General features: G+C 48.7%; 1 protein-coding gene across 2 annotated transcripts in view; it reads left to right on the forward strand.

Annotated features, from left to right (window-relative positions):
* Nucleotides 1-22,151, forward strand: part of tjap1 (tight junction associated protein 1 (peripheral)) — a 98,991-nt gene that overhangs the window by 65,979 nt on the left and 10,861 nt on the right. For both annotated transcript variants that reach the window (XM_036546279.1, XM_036546278.1), the window contains exons 4-7: nt 4,350-4,531; nt 6,844-6,872; nt 12,766-12,927; nt 18,234-18,300. In XM_036546279.1, coding sequence (XP_036402172.1) covers nt 4,388-4,531; nt 6,844-6,872; nt 12,766-12,927; nt 18,234-18,300 — 402 coding nt within the window. In that variant the 5' untranslated portion in view covers nt 4,350-4,387. The remainder of the gene's footprint in view (nt 1-4,349; nt 4,532-6,843; nt 6,873-12,765; nt 12,928-18,233; nt 18,301-22,151) is intronic.

The following is a 22,151-nucleotide window of genomic DNA, read 5'->3' on the forward strand; positions in this document are numbered from 1 at the left end:
CCACCAGCCGGTGTTCTGGCGATTGACTTTTGTCACGTATAAAGTGGCTTCTTTCAGAGTTGCAGCGCGTGAGAAATCTGATCTTTGGTGAGAAATCGTGACAGTCCCCACACTGAAGCAGGACTAATGCGATCCTTCGAAACATTCACATGCAGCCGCTGGCTATATTTCTCACTACAGGTCACCTAGCACAGGAATGAGTGCTACTCATCTGAGCAGCTCACAGGCGCTTGGCAATTTGTCAGGCTTCTGAGAGCAATCACATGAGGAAGCCCTGGCTTACCCTACCCACCCCTGTCCCTGGTAGAATAAAGCCAGTTTGTTCTGCTGCTGTGGAATCTTGGTCATCATCTGCAAATGGCCCAGCTGGTTTCGAACCCAGGCCTTACAGCTTAGCCTGCTCTCAAAGCGAATGCCTTTCCAACTGCACCGCTCAGAACCTGGCAGGGCTGTAATTTGATAGCAGTGAAATTGCCACTCTCTCTTTCACCGTCTTCCCCTGACGCTGTGATTGCTGAACCCACGCTATGATGAAGATGTGCATGTTTTGTGAGCTCTGATTCGATTGGAGCACTTCTTCCACACATTCATTATCATGCCTTTCTTCATCCATTCATATGATGATTTTGCTATCAGGTAATACACACCAGAGATACAGTTTGTAGACTCTGGAGAGAATCAGTAAAAAAAGCACACTCTTCACGTAATCTGATTTGTCATCTGGATGGTGAACACAAATGATTAGACTGGTGTATCCATTTACTATAATGATTAGTGGATTTTTGCATTGTCTACTCTGATGCCCGTCAAAAACGAATCCCAGAAGCATAACTTATGGTATCTGGATTCAGTGTAATACTAAAATACTACTGAACAGGTGTAAACTTCTGCTTTCTGAAATGCTACATGATTAAAAATGAAATATACAGTTACATTCTCAAATATTTTCGTTGTATTATATGAGCTTTTTTGTTGAAAGACCCATTTAATTATCCCTTTTCAACTGTCAGGCTTTCTGAAGTGCAATACAGGATTGGAAATTACACTGAACTCCTTTATTTACATTTAGACTGGTACAATGCAAGTATAGGCTAGATTTATTTTATATATTTTTTTCTGTTTTATTTCTTCATTCTCACTTGTGACACGATGTGCACTCTCATCCTCTATAATTTTAATTCGTTTTAAAGCATCATTGCTTGTGACATTTTGATGCTTGAAGTTACATTCACACCTGGTTGGTTCGGGGCTTGATTTCCTTCTTCTCCCATGAAAGTTTTTCTTTTTTTCTTTTTCCCTGTCTTTATTGAGGTAGCAGTGCCTCAGATACCTTAACTAACCTCTGTCAGCTTTGCAGAATATGTCCACATCTGAATTTATCTGCAAGACAGCTGAAACTTCAGCGTCTCCAACAGGTGTATGCGATGCCTGGCTGCAGATGTGCTGCCACATGAAACAGAAACGAATCATTTTGCTTTTTTGCGGTGCGGGCTCTCATGGGTTAAATGGGCCTCCTGCACAGATTTGTAAGATGTGATAAATACATCCTACAGTGGGGGCGGAGTCTTTTTTTTTTTTTTTTTTTGGTGAGCGTTTCTTTATTAAGAGTTTGTGTGAAAGCCTGCGCTTCCCTGCAGATCTGGAGGCTTGGCAAAGCGCCGTAGCGGGAGCCCCGCAGCCCGGGCGTTTCTCTGAGAGGAAGCGGGTGACTCAGCGCCGCTCCTGTTGAGGAGGCAGGCCGGGGACCGGCCGGCTGACGGAGGCGTGTTTAAAGGCCGCCGAGGAGCCAGGCCGCGGTAGCTGCCCAGAACTGGCGCCTCGATGTGTACCAGGCATTGCGTGAGAAGGGAAGAGGGAGAGTGTTGCGCCTTAGGGCCTGAGCGTGTGGCAGAAGCATGCAAAATTCACAATGTACACAAAAAGCCCCAGTGGTATTTGTTCAAGGGGGGTAAAAAGAAACAACCAAGGCATGCTAGGCAGTCCTGTTTATAATTATCTTTCATCTTAGTTGATTCACTTGTGACATTAAGACAAAAAACGGCTCAGTTGTTTACTTGAGCCATAGTATGGGGTGTCCTTTATCGCATTTTTTTATGAATTTATCCAAGACTGAGGTGCAGCTCATTTTGGCTAAGCCTCAGCATGGCTTGAGGTAAGGATTAGGTTTGGTTAATCTTCACCCCTAGTCATGGCAAAGCTGCGGTGAATTTCTGGTGAAGATGGTGAGGGTTATCTGCAAAAAGGATGACACAGTATGCGTAACAAGACATGGAGAATCAATCCAGGGTCTAATTCAGAAGCTCAGTCCAATTTACTAATATCAAGGTGCTCCCTATGAATTTGAGTGCTGACAGACTTAACGAGATATATTATCTCTGCAGAGCTCAATGAGACGTATTATCCCTGCAGATTTTAGATAACTGTATATAGAGTACAATTCTTTCTTGATTTGATCAGTTCTCCTCCTCTTCCAGTCAGAATGACCCAAAGTGCAGCTCGTATTTTTTACGGTATGCCAGTCGAGTAGCACCCTCATAATTGTCTGCTATTTCTGCACAGAAACAGGTGCTCAGTCACAAAGGGTATAAAATTACAGCGATCCCTTATTCAGTTCTGACGCAATGTTTTCATCAGATAGTAGTGAAGTGATTAGCAATTCAGCCCATTTCATTACATGTCTTTGTGGTTGCCATGTCGTTTTTCTGACAGCACAGCAGTAAAGGCCTGCATGTTTATATTGCATTTTCAAATTAGTAGCCAGTAAAGGTGGGCACAGACTGACGGCAGCAATTGAAAACAGATGGTGCATGTTCCCTTACTTGGTGGAGAACACCAACAACACAATCAGTGTGAAATCAGTGTAAAGGCATGTTGATATGTATGGTATGTGTGTGTGTCTGTGTGTGTGTGTGCATGTGTGTGTCTCTGTGTGTGTGTGTGCATGTGTGTGTGCGTGTGTGTGTGTGTGTCTCTGTGTGTGTGCATGTGTATGTGCATAAAATATTCTGCATCAGAAATTCTCAGGCATTGATATTTTTCTGTAATTAAACACTTGACACTGTGGGCACGTGCACCGCATATATTTCCATATGGCCCTGCTCACGTGTTGCCCGAGCACACACATTAGCAGCCATGCGGGGAAACTGTCGATTTCCATCAGCAATCTGCTGTGACATACCAGTGTTTCCGATGCCACCCGTCAGGAAGGGTTCACAGCGCTGCAAAAATAGCCGCGCGATGCCACACTTATCAGCATAGGGCGTGACACAGGAAGCGGCGGTGGGATCGATGCGGGCCGGCCACTGGCTGTCGGCGGGAGCCCAGTGGTGCGTGCCTTTTTAACTTGAGGGAGTCCACTGACCCAAAGACCCAGGGTAGCTCCAGGAGGAGAGGAAATTAAAACAAAAAAAAGTTTGCAAATTCACACAGTGATTTGCCCTGTTTGCACATGCACACACCTTCAAACGTGTTGCTTTCATTGTTTGCTCTGAAGTAGCTTTCAGAGGCTCGCCCGTTGTGTCTGTTTAACGTACGGCTCTGCATCATCCGGTGCTTCCCTGGCGGATGCTCCTGCTTCTGCACTTCGCTCCATTATGTCTGCTCAGCTGGTGTTTTTGCGGGACATTGTGTCACGGTGAAAGCAGTAGCTGAGTTGTCAGAGACAGAGGCGAAGCAGTAATGTGATTGAGGAGAATTGATGCTCCAATAATGTGCTCCCCCCCCCCCCCCCCCCCCCCACTCCACCCCCATTCTAAAGTTTCCTTTCAAACCCCTCCACCCCCCATTCATCGGCTGACTCAATCAATTAACCTTTTGCTGCCAATCAAAGTTGGCTGTGGGTTAAGAGTTCTCCTCTATTGGAAAACACACTTCTGCTTGTAATCAATCGCTAGCTCGAAGGCATGCCCGTCCCCCCACCCCCCCATCACCAGCCCCGACACACTCTCACTCTGGTATTTCTCTTTATCCCTTCTCCCTCCCTCCCTCTGTCCAGCATCCACCATGCTCTCGTTACGCACATGCAGAGCGTGCGCGGCACACGGGCGTAGGCAGGGGGAGAATTCGCAAGCTGCTTCACGTCCCAGTGCAGGAATTGGCACACGCTTGATGGTGATTTGAAAGGGCAGCCTCTGCACTCTCGGGCTCTCTCAGCGCTTCCGGCAGCCGCTTTTTACTGGTGCTGCTGCGGCCCGCCGCCGCTCCCATCAGAGCCTATCGATTCAAACTGCTGTTCGGTCGCGGTCGCCGGGGGAGAGGGGCACACAGCTCGACAGCCGCCTCTGCACAGCGGCAGGGGCTCGCTGCTCAGGGCCGGCGTCTCCGCCCGTCTCACGCTTGTCTCTCGGCAGGAATAACGGACTGAGAGGACGGACGGACGGACGCGAGGATGACGAGCGCCGCCCCCGCCAGGAAGCCGTACCGCAAGGCGCCCCCGCAGCACCGGGAGGTCCGCCACACCGTGCCCACATTCCGGGAGGACCTGGGCGGGACCGCGCCCGCCCCCGCGGCGCCCCAGCCGGAGCCCAGCCAGGTAACTCGCCTTCAGAACCATGCGCCCGCGCCACCGTGTCCGGGTCGCTTCAGGGACCCCTACCCCAAGTGCCCCGACAGCCCGGACGCCTTCAACGTGTTCTCCTCGTCCTGGTCGCTGCCCTCGGAGAGCGAGCTGGACGTGTCCAGCCTCTCCAGCCTGGACCTGACCATCCTGCCCCCACCCCACATCTTCAGCCACAGCGCGGTCACCGTCACCCAGACCAAAGGCATCAGCCACTTCATCAGCCGCAGCGAGGACCTGCTGGTGCTGTCCGGGGAAGACCTCCCCGTCTCTGAGGGCCCGCAGGGGGTCCACGGCTCCCCCTCCCAAACCCGAAGCCTGGAGCGGTCCCTCGTCTTCAAGGAGAAGGCCGAGATCTTGGTCCCCAGGGAGCAGCGCTGTGAGTTTCTGAGGCAGGCCCCGCCGAAGGGGATCCTGAAGCAGCCCAACATGCTGGGCGTGCAGTCGGAGAGCCTGCGCAAGTCGCGCTCGGCCGAGATGCTCGGCCAGGACCGAGTCTGCAACCCCAACCCCAAGAGCCTGTCTCTGGACAGAGAGCAGGGGAGCCAGGAGCGGGCCAGGACGCCCCCAGGGCACACCACGCCCACGTCACCCACCTCCCCCAGCTCTGTGCCGTCCGAGCGGAAGCTCCAGCTCCTGGAGGAGAAGCTCAAGTTCTCCCAGTTCCTGGACGAGATTACCTACCGGGTGCTGAGCCCGGCCAACCTCCAGCTGCTGGGGGGCAAAAGGCTCGATACCGGGAAGCAGAAGGGAGCCGCCCCCTCCCCAGCCCAGCTGCCGGAGCCAAAGGAGCGGCCCGACAGGAAGCCGGAGAGGGGCCGTGGCCGAGAGGACCGTCGGGCGCCCAGGAGGGACTTCGCGGAGAGACCCAGGAAGGAGCGAGAGGGGCGCCTCCCAACGTGGCAGATCCCCCTCCGGCGGGACAGCTCGGACGCAGACCCGGAGCCCGAGCAGCGGAGAGGGGACGCCCGCAGGGAGGGGGCCCGGCCCAAAGCGGAGGGGCCCTTCTACACCCGGCCGGGAGGGGGGGAGTCCCGGCGCAGCAGTGAGGCCGAGTGGGAGGACAGCGTTCGCCGGGCGGTTTACCACCTCCACCACCCTCACACAGACGTCAGGACACCCCACAGAGACCCCGCGGATAAATACGACCTTCCCAAATACCCACATTCCACCCCTCACATAGAGGAGGAAAAAATCTTAGGATCTCAACAGCTCTCTTCTTTCTCTATCTATTCACAAATCAAGGTATGTGGGCGGGGAGAGAGGTCTACTGTTGAAACGGAGGGGAGCTTTTTCAGCAGAGTCGCAGTGTATTGTGTTCAGACAGCCGCCTCTGCCAGGCTGTGTCTGCCTGGCTGTGTCTGCCAGTGAATCGCTCAGCTACAAAGTGCATCCTTCCATTAAAGGTAGATGGGCACTAATCAGAATTCATTCTGAGCGTGAACCGTACTTAAGTTTAAGTGGCTAAGTGAAAAATGGCCGTTCAAGTATTATAATTTAGACAGCTTGTCTCTTCCCTGTGAAGTTCGCGATAAAGGGTGCGTGAAAGTATATCCTTAAAACGTGCCCTAAAAGTTTGATGCCTGATTCTTGGCATAATTACAGCTCCTATATAAAAGGGTTTATAGTCTTTACAGGCTTTTAAATGCCACAGGGTTTTACTGCTGAGTATATACGTTTTTGCATGTTCTCACCTTCTCTTCTAAAATGGGTGTTCACTGTGTTCTGCCCTCCTGAGACCTGGCAGATGTAGAAGTCTCTGTGTGAAGCCATAGGAAACAGTACTGTTTCTTTTCATCATAAGTAGGACAAGGCTGTCAGTGATATGAAAGCTGTGCCAGGCATGTACATATTTGCCAGTGATATTTGTGATATTCTGTGCATGCCCCACACCTTTCTCTCGCCCCCCACAACCCCGCGATTTGTGGCCTTAATGACCTGCTGTTTTCCCTTTGTTTCCCTTGATTGTCACAGTGTTGGAAACACCTCTTTACTGTGTAACTTATCAGGAGATAGTGGAACACATCCCCATTGTTCTGGTTGCTCGTTGATAATGAGCCTTGAACCACCGCAGCCTTGATACGTCAGGGCTCGGAGTGTGAAGATTTCAGTCTGTTTGATTGCCTTTGTTTAGTGACTGCTGAATGATGTCTCATTAGTGCTGTGTAGTTACTGGTAGATTAAATATGAATGCAAACACAGCTGTTCTCTGCTATGTGTATGTCTGCTACATACCCATACTAATGAATGTTAATTCTTTTCTCTTTTTTTTTGTGGTTGTTTTCCAGGACTCCTTATGCGACGCCGACAGGATCAAGTGAGTTACTTTTGTTTCTTTAATGTGTTGCATTCTGAGGATGTCCTTGTGTTGCCATTTTAAATGATGGAATTCCAGTTTGGTCTTTTAGCACCTGTGCGGTGACAGAATGATGGCATAGTAGAAAACACCACCCTGCCATCAGTGAATAAGCATCCCCTTGCATGAGCCCGGGGTGCTGTGATCCGATTTGGGGCAGGTTGCGCCGGCGCCAGGCTGGCGGGAGGCCAACCGCCGCACCGGTGGCCCAGCTGCTACCGTCTAGACGCTCCTAGAGAGCGGGGGCGTCCCAGACAGAGGCGGGGAATCGTCAGGAGCGACGAGGACGTGGCTAAAATTGGGGAGAGGGAGGCAGGGGGGGAGAGAGGCACCCCTGCTGGTTGTACGATGTGACCGAAACGGGGGAGTTTGGGGAGGGGGGGAGGGTTAAGTGGAGTGACGTGTCGGCAGCAGCTGCCCAGGACTCCCACTCTCCCCTCTGTGCACACTGGAACCCCGCTGGGTGTGAGTTCTCTCACCCCGCTGTTGTGGCAGAGCTAAAAGTGATCAGCCCCACAAGCAAACCGGTGCACCAGTGCCGTCCAGTTTCACTTCCTTAATTGAGATCTTGTTTCTTTGCTTGTTGGCTCCATTAGATACTTGTGTTCCCTGATGGAATTTCACCATACCGCTCTTTTACCGATGTTTCAGAATGTTTCGCAAAATGTTTCAGAATGTTTTAATTTTTCCCAAACTTGGTGAGCGGGTAACATTCAAGGCTGCAAACTCGTGAGATTGGAGCGATGTTTCCTGGTGCAGATAAAACCTACGTTTTGGAGGAGTTAGCGGCGGAGCCCAGAGAGAGGGGAAGCTCTCGTTATCAGAAAGATAAAGCGGTGACTCCCAGGGCTCGTTGTTATGCATTGGACCAGGATTCTCCTCACAGGATCACTCCCTCCACACGGCCCCTCTCCCTCGCCGTCAGTCTCCCTCCGAATAAACTCTACTCTGCCTCAGTCTGTTTTAGCATCCAATAAAAAAATATTCCATGCTGGGACACGTCGCGCATTAATGCTCCCTAAACCCGAGTTAACACCCCGACTGTCCTCTCCCTGCGGTGACCCAAGCAACGGCAAACCCGTGATGGGCAGGTGCGATGGCTTCTCTGAGGGGTAACTCGTAGGTTTGGGGTTCGCGCTAAAAGTCACCCCAGAGAGCGCCGCGTCGTTTCGCCCTCCATCCTCTTTTTTTCCCCCATGGCGGTACAGAGCTAGCAGCTACAGAGCTGTGTTAGCGGCCAGGCGAGCACATCGATTGGCCTAACGTGCTGCGTGGGCTTACAGGCGTGAATGATTCACGGGCTGGCAGCTCTGTGCCTGCTGCGGTTCCGGAGTTAGGCCCTCTACCCACAGTTCCCTGGCTTCAGACGGGACCTGACTGGCTATTGGTACACACTGTTAGACCGTAGAGCACAGAGGAATTGAGGCTGTTCTGTGACAGGTCTGTTGTGAGGTATAGTTTGTACGCCCACGTCCCAAATTTAAGCTCTAAAAGTGCTCAAATCAGTAATGGGAGCAATTTGCTGTTTTCCTCTTAAAAATGTAGACAAAATGCTTAGGATAATAGAGTCCTTTGGGATGCAGAGGGGAGTATGATGTTCCTCTGTATCCCTTGGTAGTTTTTCTTTCCTTTAAGGGTTTTTGTGTAACATTCGGGGGGACTGTTTCTTTTATTAATCAGTTAAGCTCTTAATTAAATAAAATTGATTTGATACGGACTGCTTTAGGGTGATTCTTTAGGGTGTTTAATCGTTTAAATGTACTGTTCATGCCCAATACTGTTCAGGATACCCTGTTTAAACTGTTAACTGTACTAGCAGGGAGTTCAATTATGTTGCTGTTTTCTCGAAGTGCAGTATTTCATGAATGATTCGCGTTTGATGATTTGCTGGTTTGAAGAAGCAAAAGTGATGCCAATATTACATTACATGACATTATTAATTTTTCATAATTTCATTTTTTTTTTCCTTAGAATTATCCTTGGTTATCTCCCGACCATCATACACCCACACACAGTCGGTGTGTTTACTGTAGAAAGCCACTGAATGCCCAGGAATTCCTCAGATACACGAGGAACAGCGTTGTGTGCTCAGCCCTGGGTGACTTCTGAGTGGTTTTAGTGTTGAGAGGCTCATCCTCCATTGACATCTGATGATCTCTCTATCTCCCCACCCCGGTGGCCGATCGATCCCATCTCCCTCCTAGCGTTTGAGGGCCCAGTCGCCCAAATCAGCTTCGCTTCTCTCATGCAGAACCGCCGGGTCTCAGACTTCGCCTCATCGAGCAATGAACCATCCCTAGAACCACCCCACCCCCGACTCATGCATACGAAGAATACCCAAGGCGCAGTGAACACAGTTTATTTTCCTGCCGCCACACCCCCGCCCCACCCCACCCTGGTTCTTTGAGGTTCACTGCTCGGGGAGCGTGAATGCATCCTGGCAGCTCGCCGCCGAGGCTCGTCCGTCACGCGGACGGCTGGCCTGTGCCAGAGCCGGCCAAGGCTATCTCCACAAGTCTCCCGAGCGACAGGAGCCCCCCCGACGTGGCAGTGACAGACAGCCTCTCACTGGGGGGGGCGCCGAGGTGTCGCGGCAGATGGAAGAGCGGAGACGGCCGTCAGACTGCGCACAGGGGGTCACCGGGGGCTGTGCGGCCCGCCGTGGCGGGGGGGAGAGTGAGAGCACCCCCTACTCGGGAGCGCCCCAACGTGTCCCGAGGTCAGGTTCAGCCGAGGAGAGTGCTGTGGTGCTGCTGAATATTCCTGCTGTACTTCTGTGCAAGGATAAAACCCAGGGAGATAGTTTTTTGGGATGTGCCAGGCATTTATAATACACGCTCACTTGGCATGTGCAGTCAGATGCTCTCCCTGGGGTTAATACTGAAATGTGTATTTAATTAGTATTTTTGGAAAACAAATTTATTTTGTATTTCAAGACAATACATATATATTTGTTTATACTTAAGGGCACACAAACATATGCATGCAAATGAAATTGCTTATTTTGAAGAGAATGACCATAGGTTCTCATTAGTACGAAGTTCGGAATTTTTACTTTGCTCTAGAACAGGCTTTTGCGGAGCTGGTAACACCAGTTGCTAAACAGAATTTTTCTCTGGGACTTCTTAACCACCCCCACCCCAGCCCCACCCCACCCATTTCAAAACCAGGAGGACAAAGTCTAATGAATGTTAAACTTGAACCGCTGAAAATGCGGTCACAAGCAAATTGAAAATGTATTTTCCAATTCCAGCCTTCGAATTACTTTTGAGAGCCCTGGTATATCTATTTTCCCTTATCGCTGTTATTTTTCTGCCGTGCAGCGCCTCCCCGACTCACTCGGAGCTTTCAATTTGCACAGGTGTTTAAGGCCTTTTTAACAGGCCTGAAGAGGCTGTGTGCTCGGGCGTGGCTAACCCAAACTGGAAGCCTTCTTTTATTTTCCCTGCAGAAGGGTCACGCCATCCATAGCTAAGTAAAAAGGACCACAGTAAAAAATGCCTTCTGTTCAAGTTAGTTGAACAGAAGGTAAAGTATGTACTTTTCTTCTAGATCGATGTAGCCATTCCGTCATACGCTTGACATCTGTCAGATGGAATCATATTAAATTAGTCCTGGGCCTCACGTTGCTAATTTTCTTCCGAATGCGTTACACCACACTATGTATAGTTGGGAGCACCCCAATGAACACATTTCTACCTTTTAATCGCCCGGGGAAATGATCTGTCCTCACACTTCACCTGTACATTTCCGGCCCCCTGCCCCCACCACCCCCCTCTCGGCCCTAAAACTGGAGTGTTTTCTGCTGAACCAAAAGGCTGTGCTTAAGGTCTGCACTCTCGTGGTGCCTAAAACAAAAAAAAAAAAAAGACTTAAACAGTGGAATGAAAAATTCAGAGCGTGTATTTATAGAATAAATAGAGTGTTGCATTTTTAACACCAGGGAAATGGAGTTTCTCCCTTCAAGCCACAGCATGAATCTTTCATAGCCCTTGCCTGCTCGCCTTGAGACACAGAGGTCCAAAGGAAGGGGAAACTGGGCGGGGGGGGGTGGATGGGTACAGTTTGGGAGGGGGGCGGGGGGGGGGCTGTCAGGATCTCGTATCGATTAAAGATTTAGCATCGGCGAGCCGCACTCCCATTGATCTCCATTGCGGGTGATTGAGTGACGGGGCCCGTTCGTTTCCTTCCCGTCAGGGCTCCCCTGACTGAGCGCCTGACAGCACTGTTTTCACTGAGGCAGGACAGAACGCCGAGCGCAGCGTCGTCTCCCTGCACAAGGAGGACCCGTTCCCGAAAAACTAAACTGACAACCCTCATATCTCTAACGTGTGGGGGGGGGGGGGGGGGGGGTGCAAAGCCAGCGAGACGGCGGGGTTCGGTGTTGCGGTGACGGGAGTGATCTTTGAAGCGTCCGGATCCCGCTGCTTCGCCATAAGCAGCGCAGCGGTACCTGCATCCCTCAGTCAGGAGCCCAGCTGTACAGCTGAATAATTTAGAATTTGCCAATGTAAGATTGATGTAAGATGGGTGTAAAATTAGCAGGACGAGGTGAAGGCAGTGACACTGTGGCGGTGTAGGAAGGCTGTTTAGAGGAAGTGCGAGCCATGTCTCGGTAGGCTGGTGTCTGATATGCCATGGTATTCGAATTGTCATGCTGTTATTCTATACTGTTTTGCAGTAACGACTGTCATTTTTAGCTCGGTAAAAGTTACACCATGATATGTTTATAGATGAGTGTGTCCCTGCTGAAAAATCCATTTTTATTAAAAAAAAGTCACATTCACACAGTAGCTAGTAAGTCAATCAAAAGCTGACAATGAACAATGAGCTGCTGTTAATACTAGTTAATACTAGTGTATGCAAAATATTGTGCATAATATGTAGTAGTTGTGTAGCTCTATGTCTTGCAGCAGTATAGTGCTGTGTTGTCTTAGTGTGGTAGTTTTGTGGCTGTGTGCCATCACTGCGTGAGGTAGTAGTTGTATAGAACTATGTTGTCTTGCTGTGCTAGGCTGCACTTGTATAGTGCTGTGTCATAATGTGGTGTGCTTTAGTTACGCGTTTCAGCTGCGTAGTGTTGCATGGTGTGGTGGTTGGCGGTTGGTATGTAGCTCGGTGCGGTCGTTGCACAGAGCTGTGTCATTGTGCAGTGCGGTGGTTGTGTAGCGTTATGTCGTCCCGCGGCGTTGCACTCGGCGGTGGCTGTGTAGCGCGGTGTCGTAGCGCAGCGCGGCGTTTGGCGGTAGTTGTGGCAGGCAGCATCTGTCTCCCACCCCACCACAGCTGCTCCTGTCCCCCCAGCACCTTGACAGCTGCTCCCATTAAACTCCACCGGCAGAGCGGCAATGACATGGAGCAGGCAATCGCCCAAGTGACAGCTGGCCACAGACACACACACCCAAACTTCCGCTGCTCGCTCAAAGCAAGGCAGCAAATGAATTCATGAGGGGAGCCATCGGTTCTTGGCCGGGCTTGCCCATAAACTGTCTTTGCGTATTTGTTTTGGGGGGCTTCTTTCCTTCAGGGAGGCACTCTGGCAGTCTTGTTCAATATGTTGATTATGAAGAAAAAAACATTGCATTTTTTCATTGTATTATTTTTAATTTGAGGACATTACTGACCACTCCAAATCTGGACTGGGGATGTGCCCAAGTCATAATTTGAAAAGACACTAAAACAAATGGTACTTTCCAGGTCAGGAGCCGTCTGAGTGCAAAGCAGGGAAAAGAAAACATTCCGTAAAACTTGAAGGTTGTTAAGGTGGAGAGTATGCAGTGGTGCGTGTCCACTCCCGAGCCTGCACTCTGAACTCTGACCTGCGACCTCTGACCCCTCCCTCCTGTGCGCACAGGATCCTGCAGCAGCAGAACGAAGACCTCCGCCGGCGCCTCACTCACACCACCCACAAGATGGAGGCCATGGAGACGGAATTCCAGTCCAGCCGCCACTTCATGCAGGCGGAAATAGGCCGCACCAAGGACGACCTGGAGAAGATGAGGGACAAGTTCCGCAGGTGAGGGTCCTCCCGTGCACAGCCAGGCCCCGCTCCACTTTTTAAAGGGTGGAGAGCATGCCGAGCGAGCGCCGGCTATGTTCCCACTGTCGCACACGCTTAAAGTTAGACATATGAAGTTGACTCTCACGTCACTTCACCTTTTTTCTCAGAGGTAAAATAAGTGCACTCTGCAGAGCTGTTCCCCTTCCACTTTGTTCACCATTATTTTTTGTACCCTTTTTCCATTTCTTACCGAGAGTCTAGCTGTGTACACGGAATGGAAAGCACTCAGTCCTTAGTGGTTCCTTTAATACCTATTTGGGGAGCTTTTGTCCAAAATAGATCGAGGAACAGGTCCAAGGGGAAGGACATGCACTCCCACAATAGTTAGAATCTGAATGTGTTCAGAAACATTTTATTTTTAGATATCAGAGAGCAAACAAACAGTGCAGTTGTACTTTGGTCACACTGACCTCCTTCAGTGCATCTCACATAACCAGTTAAAACTTCACTTTATGTGCCTGTGAAATTAATTTTTTTTTTTTTCCTCCTCGACCTGTGAAGTGATAAATGCCTTCCCCTACAATCCATTTTTAATGAATTGGATCAAAGCGTTTAATTAATGAGAGCTTTCGTTCTGATTATGCACCCAGCTGTTTCTTTAGTTCTGTCGTCCTGGGGGCTTCTGGGATTGTTTGTGAGGGCGAGGGGTTTCACCTGGAGGGGAGGGGCACCTGCCCTGGGAGGTGTCTATCCAAGTGGAGAAACAAGGATCCTGGAAACTGAAGAGTTACTGCAAAGGAAATCGGATTTCCGTAAAATGTATGATTAAACAGTCTGAGTGTAAGGAAGAAAGGCGGGCCCAGCTGAGCAGCCCTCCCTAAGACATTCATAAAAACAAATCAATAATCTTTCCAGTTCATCTGTATTGTGTAACAGTTTCCAGCAGGGAGATTTCGCTGAAACTCTCTATTCCCACCACGCTCGCCCTGTCAGCTCCGGTTAGTTAACGAGAACAGAGCCTCGTCTGAACCACACAGTCACTAAGCTCCTACAATCAGGATGCAACTAAAAAAGCCTGGGGTTTACACAGGGAAGGTGAATAACACATGGTCTTACTTAATAGATCAGAGCCATATTTAACCTATCAAGGCTGCATTTAAGGCATCAGGGCCATGTTTAAAGTATCAAGGCTGTGTTTAATGTATCAAGGCTGTGTTTAGCATATCAGGGCTGTATTTAACATATCAGGAACGCTTTGACTCGCTGTCCCCATGCTCCAAAACGCTTTGAGATTCAGTGCTGCCTGAGCTGCCCAGCCCTTCTCCAAGGCATCCGTTCTCTCTCCAAATGCTCCTCGCAGAATCCTGTGGGACTCCTCTCTCAGCATTAGTGTGAAGGGATTTCCACAGGCCGCTTCCGGCTCAGCCACAGCGGGATGCAGTGGGGCAGTCAAAAGCCCCCCGTACTCTGCATTTCCCCACGCCCGTCGCGTGAAGGTGGCAGAGCTGCATTTTACCTTCTTATTTTATTTTATTTTTTGCTGGTCCCTCTGATCAGCCTAACTGGAGGTAACAGTCCGCTGTGCAGACTTTAAAGCCTCCCCATTTGCGGTTGTTTGTGCACCTTGGGCAATGCCCCGTTTCTCTTTCTTTCCCAGGGCAGCCTCGCTCAGCACGTCTTCAGAAGATCTCTCCGGCTGCAGATCAGGAAATCGATAACATTTCCCAGTATGAATCATGTCATCCTGACAGCAGGCCTCTCTGCAGGCCTGAGATTCCTCTGTTTGTGTATTTTAAGCCTTTTTTCCCAGACAAACAAGAAACAAAGCAAAAAAGGAGTTGTATTTAGCAGGCCAGATTCGATTTGAAACTTACCAGCAGCTGAAGTGGCTTTGACAGTTGGGACCACAAAAGCGGTTAAAACCAATTAAAATTGTTCAGGGTTGCTCAGCCTTAATTTTGCTCACGTAATTGCAGGTAGAATAAGAGGCAACAAAGTGACAAGCAGGTAGGTATAGTCCTGTTTTTAATGAGCAAAGACTAATCAAAAGCGCAGTCTTACAACTAATGAAATCACGAAACCAGAGTGTTAATGAACAATTCTCTGGGCTCTGAAGATACTGTAACTTAGAATCCACGATTACTGTTAAAAAGTATCTAAGTAGCAGTTGGGAGTGAAGTGAAACAAATCAAATTAAGGTTCAGCCAGAGGGTCTAATGGGAGCTGAACTCCAATGTGAGGTAAATACACTCCTTTCATTCTGTGCTCAACTTCCATCAGCGCTATTGTGAAATATTGCGCAACATTTTGCCAATCAAACTTTCCCCTGGTCTCAGGGTTGCCAGGTAGGCAGAAGTCCCCTGGTTGGGCACAGAATTGCATTAGCGTCTCCTTGTATGTTAAGGCTAGAATTCAAATGTAATCACGCTTGTTTATCTCCAATCAAGTGGCAGCTTTATCCATATTACACTGAACAGGCAATCAGATTTAAATGAGCTTAGATTGCTTCTGTAATGAATTTGAGAATGCATTTACATGTTATTCATTGGTTCCTTGCGTTTCGCCAATCAACACGTTGTAACAACCGTCACAAACTCCTGAAAGGGTGTGGTTGGATCATGGCTGGTTAATAATTACGAGCTCTGTGCAGATGTGTCACGTCTGATTATTGCTCCGTCTAATCACACAGATGTTAGGGATCAACCACTCTTTGCGTGGCAACGGCTTCGGAAAAGGAAAAGCGGATCTCACAATTACAATCGTAATTTTGCTCAAGCCAATAACAGCCAGTCTGCATCACGCTCAGTCTCAAAAGAGTTGATTTAATTTGTCTGAGGCTATGAGAGTATTCAGTGCCACTGTTTCGTGGAATCGTCGAGCGGTGGTAATTATTGTGCACATTTCTTATTACGTTACAGTGGTAGATGAATCTTTCCGCAGTTATTAAGCTGGAGGTTTACGATTTCAAACTCAGCAGGACTCGACATAGGTTTTTTTATTGTTATTTTCTGCAAAACGGGAGGGGAGAAGAATCTGCCAGGCTGCGAAACACTATTGATTACCAGGGATGGTATGCGAGAGATGAATCAAAATCTGGACCTCCATTAACGGGGCCGTGGCTTATAAAATAATGCTTCAAGCAGCCAACTTCTCTTTGTAAACACAAATTGCATATTGATATCTTCAGGAAGAAAAAAAAAAATCTATACTGGTTAAAAACACAGGCTCTCATGCAGGGGTCATGAAAGCTCTGTGTGGTGGCTGGCCCTTACCAAAATGGCCTGTAAGACCACTGCAACTCATTTGTAGAGAAGGCTAAATCCTATAGGTTTAGATCCTTTGCTTTTTTTTTACTGTTTAAGCCAAATGCAGGAAATGTCCCATCTGCCACTCCTCTTGTCAGCTGCCTCTTCAGTGACCTGGCCATCACTGAGCTACCAGATATACTCACGCTATAAATGGCAGTAAAGCTGTTGGCATCAGAGTGTAGTGGTACTTAATAAAGGCACTGGGTCAAAGGTTATGGGTTCAAAAGTCCAGTATGACTCATGCTGAGATACTGTTCCACGAGCGCTTTGGCTCCGTGCTCAGGAAAATATGTAAGCTGTAAAAACATGGAGTCTCCTAAAGGAAAAGCTACATCCCAATCTTTTATGCGTCTGCTGCACTAATCCCCATTCACTGTGCACCAGAAGAACTTCAGGCATATTACAACTGGTAAGCTAAATGTTTGCCTCAGAATACTTTACTGCCAAGCGCAAGTTTGCAGGGCTGTTTTGGTGCAGTCAGCTCTGAATTTAGGGCAAGGTTACCTAAGTGCATGCATGTAATATTGTTCAATCAATCAGTCGGCCAGTTACCCAGCGGCCACAGTCAACACTGTACGTTGATACAAGTGTGGCCCGACACATGCTGTTGTGTGGAGAGCTGAGGCAACGAACAGAAGGCCCCCCAATGCTTAGCTGTAAAGCTCCAAAGCTGGGACAGGTGTCTCTGTGCCGAAATGATTGAAGGGGAAATGAGAGAATGCCAGAGCTGGGGGCCATCTTAGCGAAGAGATGGTAAATAATAAGCACGGAAATCTGCATTGAGTGAATGAGTGGGTCTGCTATTTCCACGATTTCCGTGGCCATCGACAGCTGCTCTCTAATTTGAAAAATACCTAGATGGGTTATTAACAGCGCTCAGCAAGGCTATTGCCTTTGATTTCTCCCGGGGGGGTGGCATAAAAGGCTGCGTCCCCTCTTCCAGTGGAGTCCTCTGATCGACCTGAAGCACTTCACCCCCGCACGACCACCGGGGAAATCGTCAAACTCATTTCCAGCAGAATCAGGTGTCTTGCATTTTAACACATCACGCATAGTTTGTCTGTGGGGCCGGATTTGGCAGCTCGCTCCCCAGCCCGGCGCCCCTCCGTCAGCAGTGGGGAGATAATGCCGTGTTAATGTGGAAGGGGAGAAATGAACAGGCGCTTGTCACAGCTAATGTAAGCCACTCTCTCATAGCGAGATCAGTTTTACTCCGCTTGTCGCTGCGGAGGATAAAAGAACATCTCCGCGGCGGAGAGACCGGGGAGACAATAATGAAAATGCATAATCACAGTCAGCAGCGGTTATTGTGTCTGGAGCCCTTGCCATTCCTGCAAAATTATATCCCTTCTGGGTGCCATCTCCGTCCTTCACGTGTAAAGGGATACGCGCGATTCCGCGGTGTTAAGCGCGGTGGAATATTGCGGTCCCCCTCACCCGAATTTCACGTCGTCTCACAGCAGCTTTGCGCCCCTTTATTCAATTACGGAAGATTTATTCTGCCAATTAGAAAGCTGCAGACAGCGTGGGAGGGAATTAATGGCTATTCGCCTGAAATGGGTTTAATATATAAAGGGTTGGTTTTGGGTGTTTTTTTTTTTTTTTTTAATTTGCCCCCTCAGTCTTTCCCAGTGGTGTCTTGAGTTGTTACCTGTTGGGAAAGACGAAAAAAGAACACTAACATGTTTTGATGGCTTCGTGTTGTTCCAAGAGAGAATTCATATCATGCGGCTGTCCAGAATGAGTCACTGTATGAGATGTAGTCACTGTAAATGCCTGTCTCCTGTACTTTCCCTTCCAGGATGGGTACATTATGCGTACTACTGCCACAACGCTTTGAATGTTTGGCTGACTTTTGATGACATCAAAGCCAGCGTGTGCACATCAGACATCCAACAAGATTTAGATGACCAAGATAAAATGGTTCTCTCTGATGTCTGCTTGAGACAGGCTTCTTTTGTCAGTCTGTCTGGAAGCATAAGGTGACTGTGGTCTCTGGTCTTGTCTCCGCAGATTGCAGAACAGCTACACTGCTTCCCAGAGAGCCAACCAGGACCTGGAGGAGAAGCTGCACGCCCTGGTATATTCTTCTGTTAACTCAAAGCACCCTGCTCTCCTTAACACTGGGCCCTCTTGCTCATTTAAACATGTGGTCTGGGTCATGCTATAATGTTATGTAAATATTGGCCGGAGGTGTTAGCATAACCTTTAACAATTCCCCAGGCTCACATCTTAATTTTTATGAAGGAATGACATTGAGGATAACGTCATCAGGAGTCATTACAACCGCCAGATCCTGTTTTTTTTTTTTTCCCCAGGCAAAGTATTTCTGGTCTCTTTGAGAAATGTCTTTTTAATGGAGAGTTTTGTTAATGTACATGCTAAAATTTTCTTGCATAAAATCTGTCTTTAACCTTCAAAGCTTAAATTGACTTGGGTGTGGTAGATTTCACCGAATCACTAGCTGAATACAGGTTCACAAAGGGTTTCAAAGTGTGGCCACCTGGAGATATATGGGATGGCTGATTAACCAGCTGACTTGTCCCGTCCCGTCCCGTCCCAAAAAAAGGTTCTGTGATGCATGTGTCCTGGGCTGGCACTGGCTCTCGTTCCAACGCCCAATTATAAAGAGTCGCTTTTCAGCGCTCGAAACCTCAGACAAGATCTTCCATTTGTTTGGAGGTCACGTGGAGGAAGTGTGGCGCACGATCTCCCCGATAATCCCCCTGCAATCCTCCGTCACCAAGCCCCCCCCCGCCGCTCTCTCCACTTCATTACCTCCCCTCTCATTATCTATCGCACTGCGGCGAAGCCGCACGTCTGGCCCTCCGCAATAATGAGGAGTGTCACCAGCTCGCTCTCTCCCCCCTGACTCCGCGTGTCACAGGCCCAGACTGACGGGCCCATAAATTCCCAGGCCGGAGTTAACCTTGCGTTAAATTGATAAAATGCGACCTGTTAAGACGGCGAGATGATGATGTGCGATTGTTTGCGCTCCGAGTGGCGAGGGTTGATTAGAGGCCGTTTGTTCTCTGCCCTTGGATCCTGGGGCCCTCGCAGAAAGTGGACAACTGACAGTCTCGGTCCCTTGGGGAAATTGTAGTGAAAACGGGTTAACTACTAACACAGTCATTGGTTGAAACAGCTTTTCGAATAGAGAAACCTCCTGGAATACAAGCCTCACTCAAGACACTTTCTGGACACACCAGCCAGTCCTGAATCAGTTTATGCCATCCTAATCATAACTCCTACCATTTCTTGAAAAAAGTTTGAACTCACCCAGGGTCAGGGCAGAATTGGTCCACACCACAGCCCTTCGGAGAAAGGACTTTGTACCCCTGTTATATATATATAGATAGCACTCCCAAGCATTTTGCCTGGAGCAGTTTCACCTTTTCCTGCATGCAATAGCCTGTCCCCTACCTGGCAGAGACACAGTCTTTTGCTGATTTGATGACGTGGCCCTGTATTTCCACATATTGGTAAGAGTGTTATTAAAAGCTACTTTTATTTTGGTGTGATGATTCAGCTTCACTAATGCGCACTTCATGTGTTTCACATCTCCTCTCAAGCTCCCAGTCTTTCAGCCGTTTTCCTGCACCTGTTAGCTAATTAAGGCCAGAGTCAATGGAGGGCTTTCTGTGTGTTTGGCAAGGTGTGAATGTGCTGTGAGGGCAGAGCTTTGACAGTTTCTAGTGGATCTCAATGCAAGTATGAGTAACAATTTTAGCAACCGTACCGTGGGGATGGATGTCTGTCAGATTACGTTTGCCAAACCAACTTTGCCTCTTTGACAAGATAGAATGTTCCATGTACTGCTGGATGCACGTCAGGGGTAGTTTGTTGTATCCTTTTGTTTTGCTATAGATGAAACCTATTATGTCCCCTTTTCTGTGACTTTACAAGTGTATTTTTACTCTTTCCCTCAGCTCTGTGTTAATAGTCAGTGCTGCACTCTGCTCATTTCTCTGGTGACTTTCAAAATTGCCACACGTTTTTTCATTGCCCACTCTGTGACAAATGTGCTCCCTTGTGTATGGTACGTGTATGTCATTTTATGTCTTTTTATTAACATTTTGTCTTTCTCTTGAAAAACATTTGCCTTCCCTTATGAGCTTTCAGGTCTGATCGATCAGGTTTATTTGCGCTTGAAATTGGAAAGTGCTGAGTGAACCCTGTGCTCCGCTCATCTCTGTCACCAGTCTGTGTTGTCTTCATTCAGTCAGCCATCACTCATCAACCATGATTGTGTTGCTGGTTCTCTCATCCACGGGCTATATTCGGAAACTGCAGTTTATCACTCTTTCCACATCCACAGGCAGGGAGAGTAACCCATCGCACCCCATCTCAGCGGGGACTCCCCCCCCCGTTCAGAATGACAGTATCCGCAAATATGCATTTAAAGAAGAGCTCACCCTCTTACGGTGAATAATCTCTTTTCAAATCATTTTGAGGAGAGCTTTAGCCAACGCCAGACAGCAGGGGGGAGCCTCTGCTGTTAACAGCTTTGTGTCGCCTAGGTAGGACAGGTGGCAGCTCACAGTTGCGGCACCGTTTAACCTGGAGAGAGTGTAATCCATGCCCACAGCTCCACTGACCTGCTCTGCCCTTGGAATGTACCACTGTTCCCCAAATGTAGGGGTCCCCAGACAGTCTGAACACCCATACACATCGATGCACAGTTCCAACTCCAAAAGCACTAAGGGCTGTTCCTTGAGAAATCAGGGAAAGTGGTTGTTTGGAAGTTCCAAGGAATAAAGCTGTATCACTGCCATGTTCTCTGTGTATTTAGTTTACCCATGTAAGCATTTTCCTAGAGATTAAATGGTTGTGTTTTTGCAATAAGCACAAAGTATAAATCGGAATCCCAGGCTAAATTCAAACCCTATGGTTAATGTTATTTTACCGTTAATGTAGCAGTACTATAGATCCCCTTTAAGGTCAGAGCTTTGTTGAAATTGGCACTGACTGAAGGTTGATATGATCTTCCATGTAAAAATGAATGTCAGTCAAGCAGCTGTAACCCAAGGAGGAGTAAAGAGCAGAGATCTGGGGATCCTCCACCTCTGTTCACACTGCCAGGAATGCTGAGGAAGACTCTCACCATTAATTTTAAACATTCAGCCCACGAGATTGGAAGCTTCTTTGGAATCATGTTGTGTGTTGCGTGTTTCTCACCATGGGTCTCTCTCTCTCTCTCTCTCTCTCTCTCCATCTTTTTCTCTCTCACCATGCTGCTCCGTGCTGTGGGTGTCTCATCAGGCCGCTGTCAGTCAAACTTGGGTCTACGCAGTTGCGTTTCATTCTTTTTTCTCTCTCTCCATTTCTTCCTTGTCTTCACCACCTCCTAATATGTGTAACCCCTCATAGCTGCTGTTTGCATCGTTTCTGTCATGTCATTACCATACCTGAAAAAACCCGCCATTCGTCTGCCCTCATTGTCTCCCATTTATGTACTGAGCTAGACTGACAGGTAGAGGTGCCCTGGCGGTCTGCATGTACTTTGAGATGGCGGTCACCCTGTAGGTGTGCAATGATTAGAGCTAGCCAACTTTAAACCCCCCCCCCCCCCCTCCCCCCATTCCCGTCTCCCTCGCTGGCCCAGCTGCTTTAATTATATGCCCGTCCCAATTATCCTGATGCCTGAGACACGGAAGCGCAAAGCCGTGGAGATCAGCTGGATGTTTAATGGCTTTTGGTTTAACCCAGATAAACAAGGACTGCATCACAATAAAGAGCTGGCCTCGCACTCATCCCCTCCAATTGAACAGCATCCGTAAAGATAATTGGTTAATTATCGGCGTGGTGAGCAGAGAGCAGGAGCCGCGTGCCCCCCCCACCCCCCCAGTCTCTCTGTCTCTCTGTCTCTCTGTAACATGGGAGCCACAGGTTAAGAGCGATTCTCATTTGTGTAACCACCCCCCAACACCC

Source organism: Megalops cyprinoides, chromosome 15 (genome assembly GCF_013368585.1).
Source record: "Megalops cyprinoides isolate fMegCyp1 chromosome 15, fMegCyp1.pri, whole genome shotgun sequence".
Classification (NCBI taxonomy): Eukaryota; Metazoa; Chordata; class Actinopteri; order Elopiformes; family Megalopidae; genus Megalops; species Megalops cyprinoides.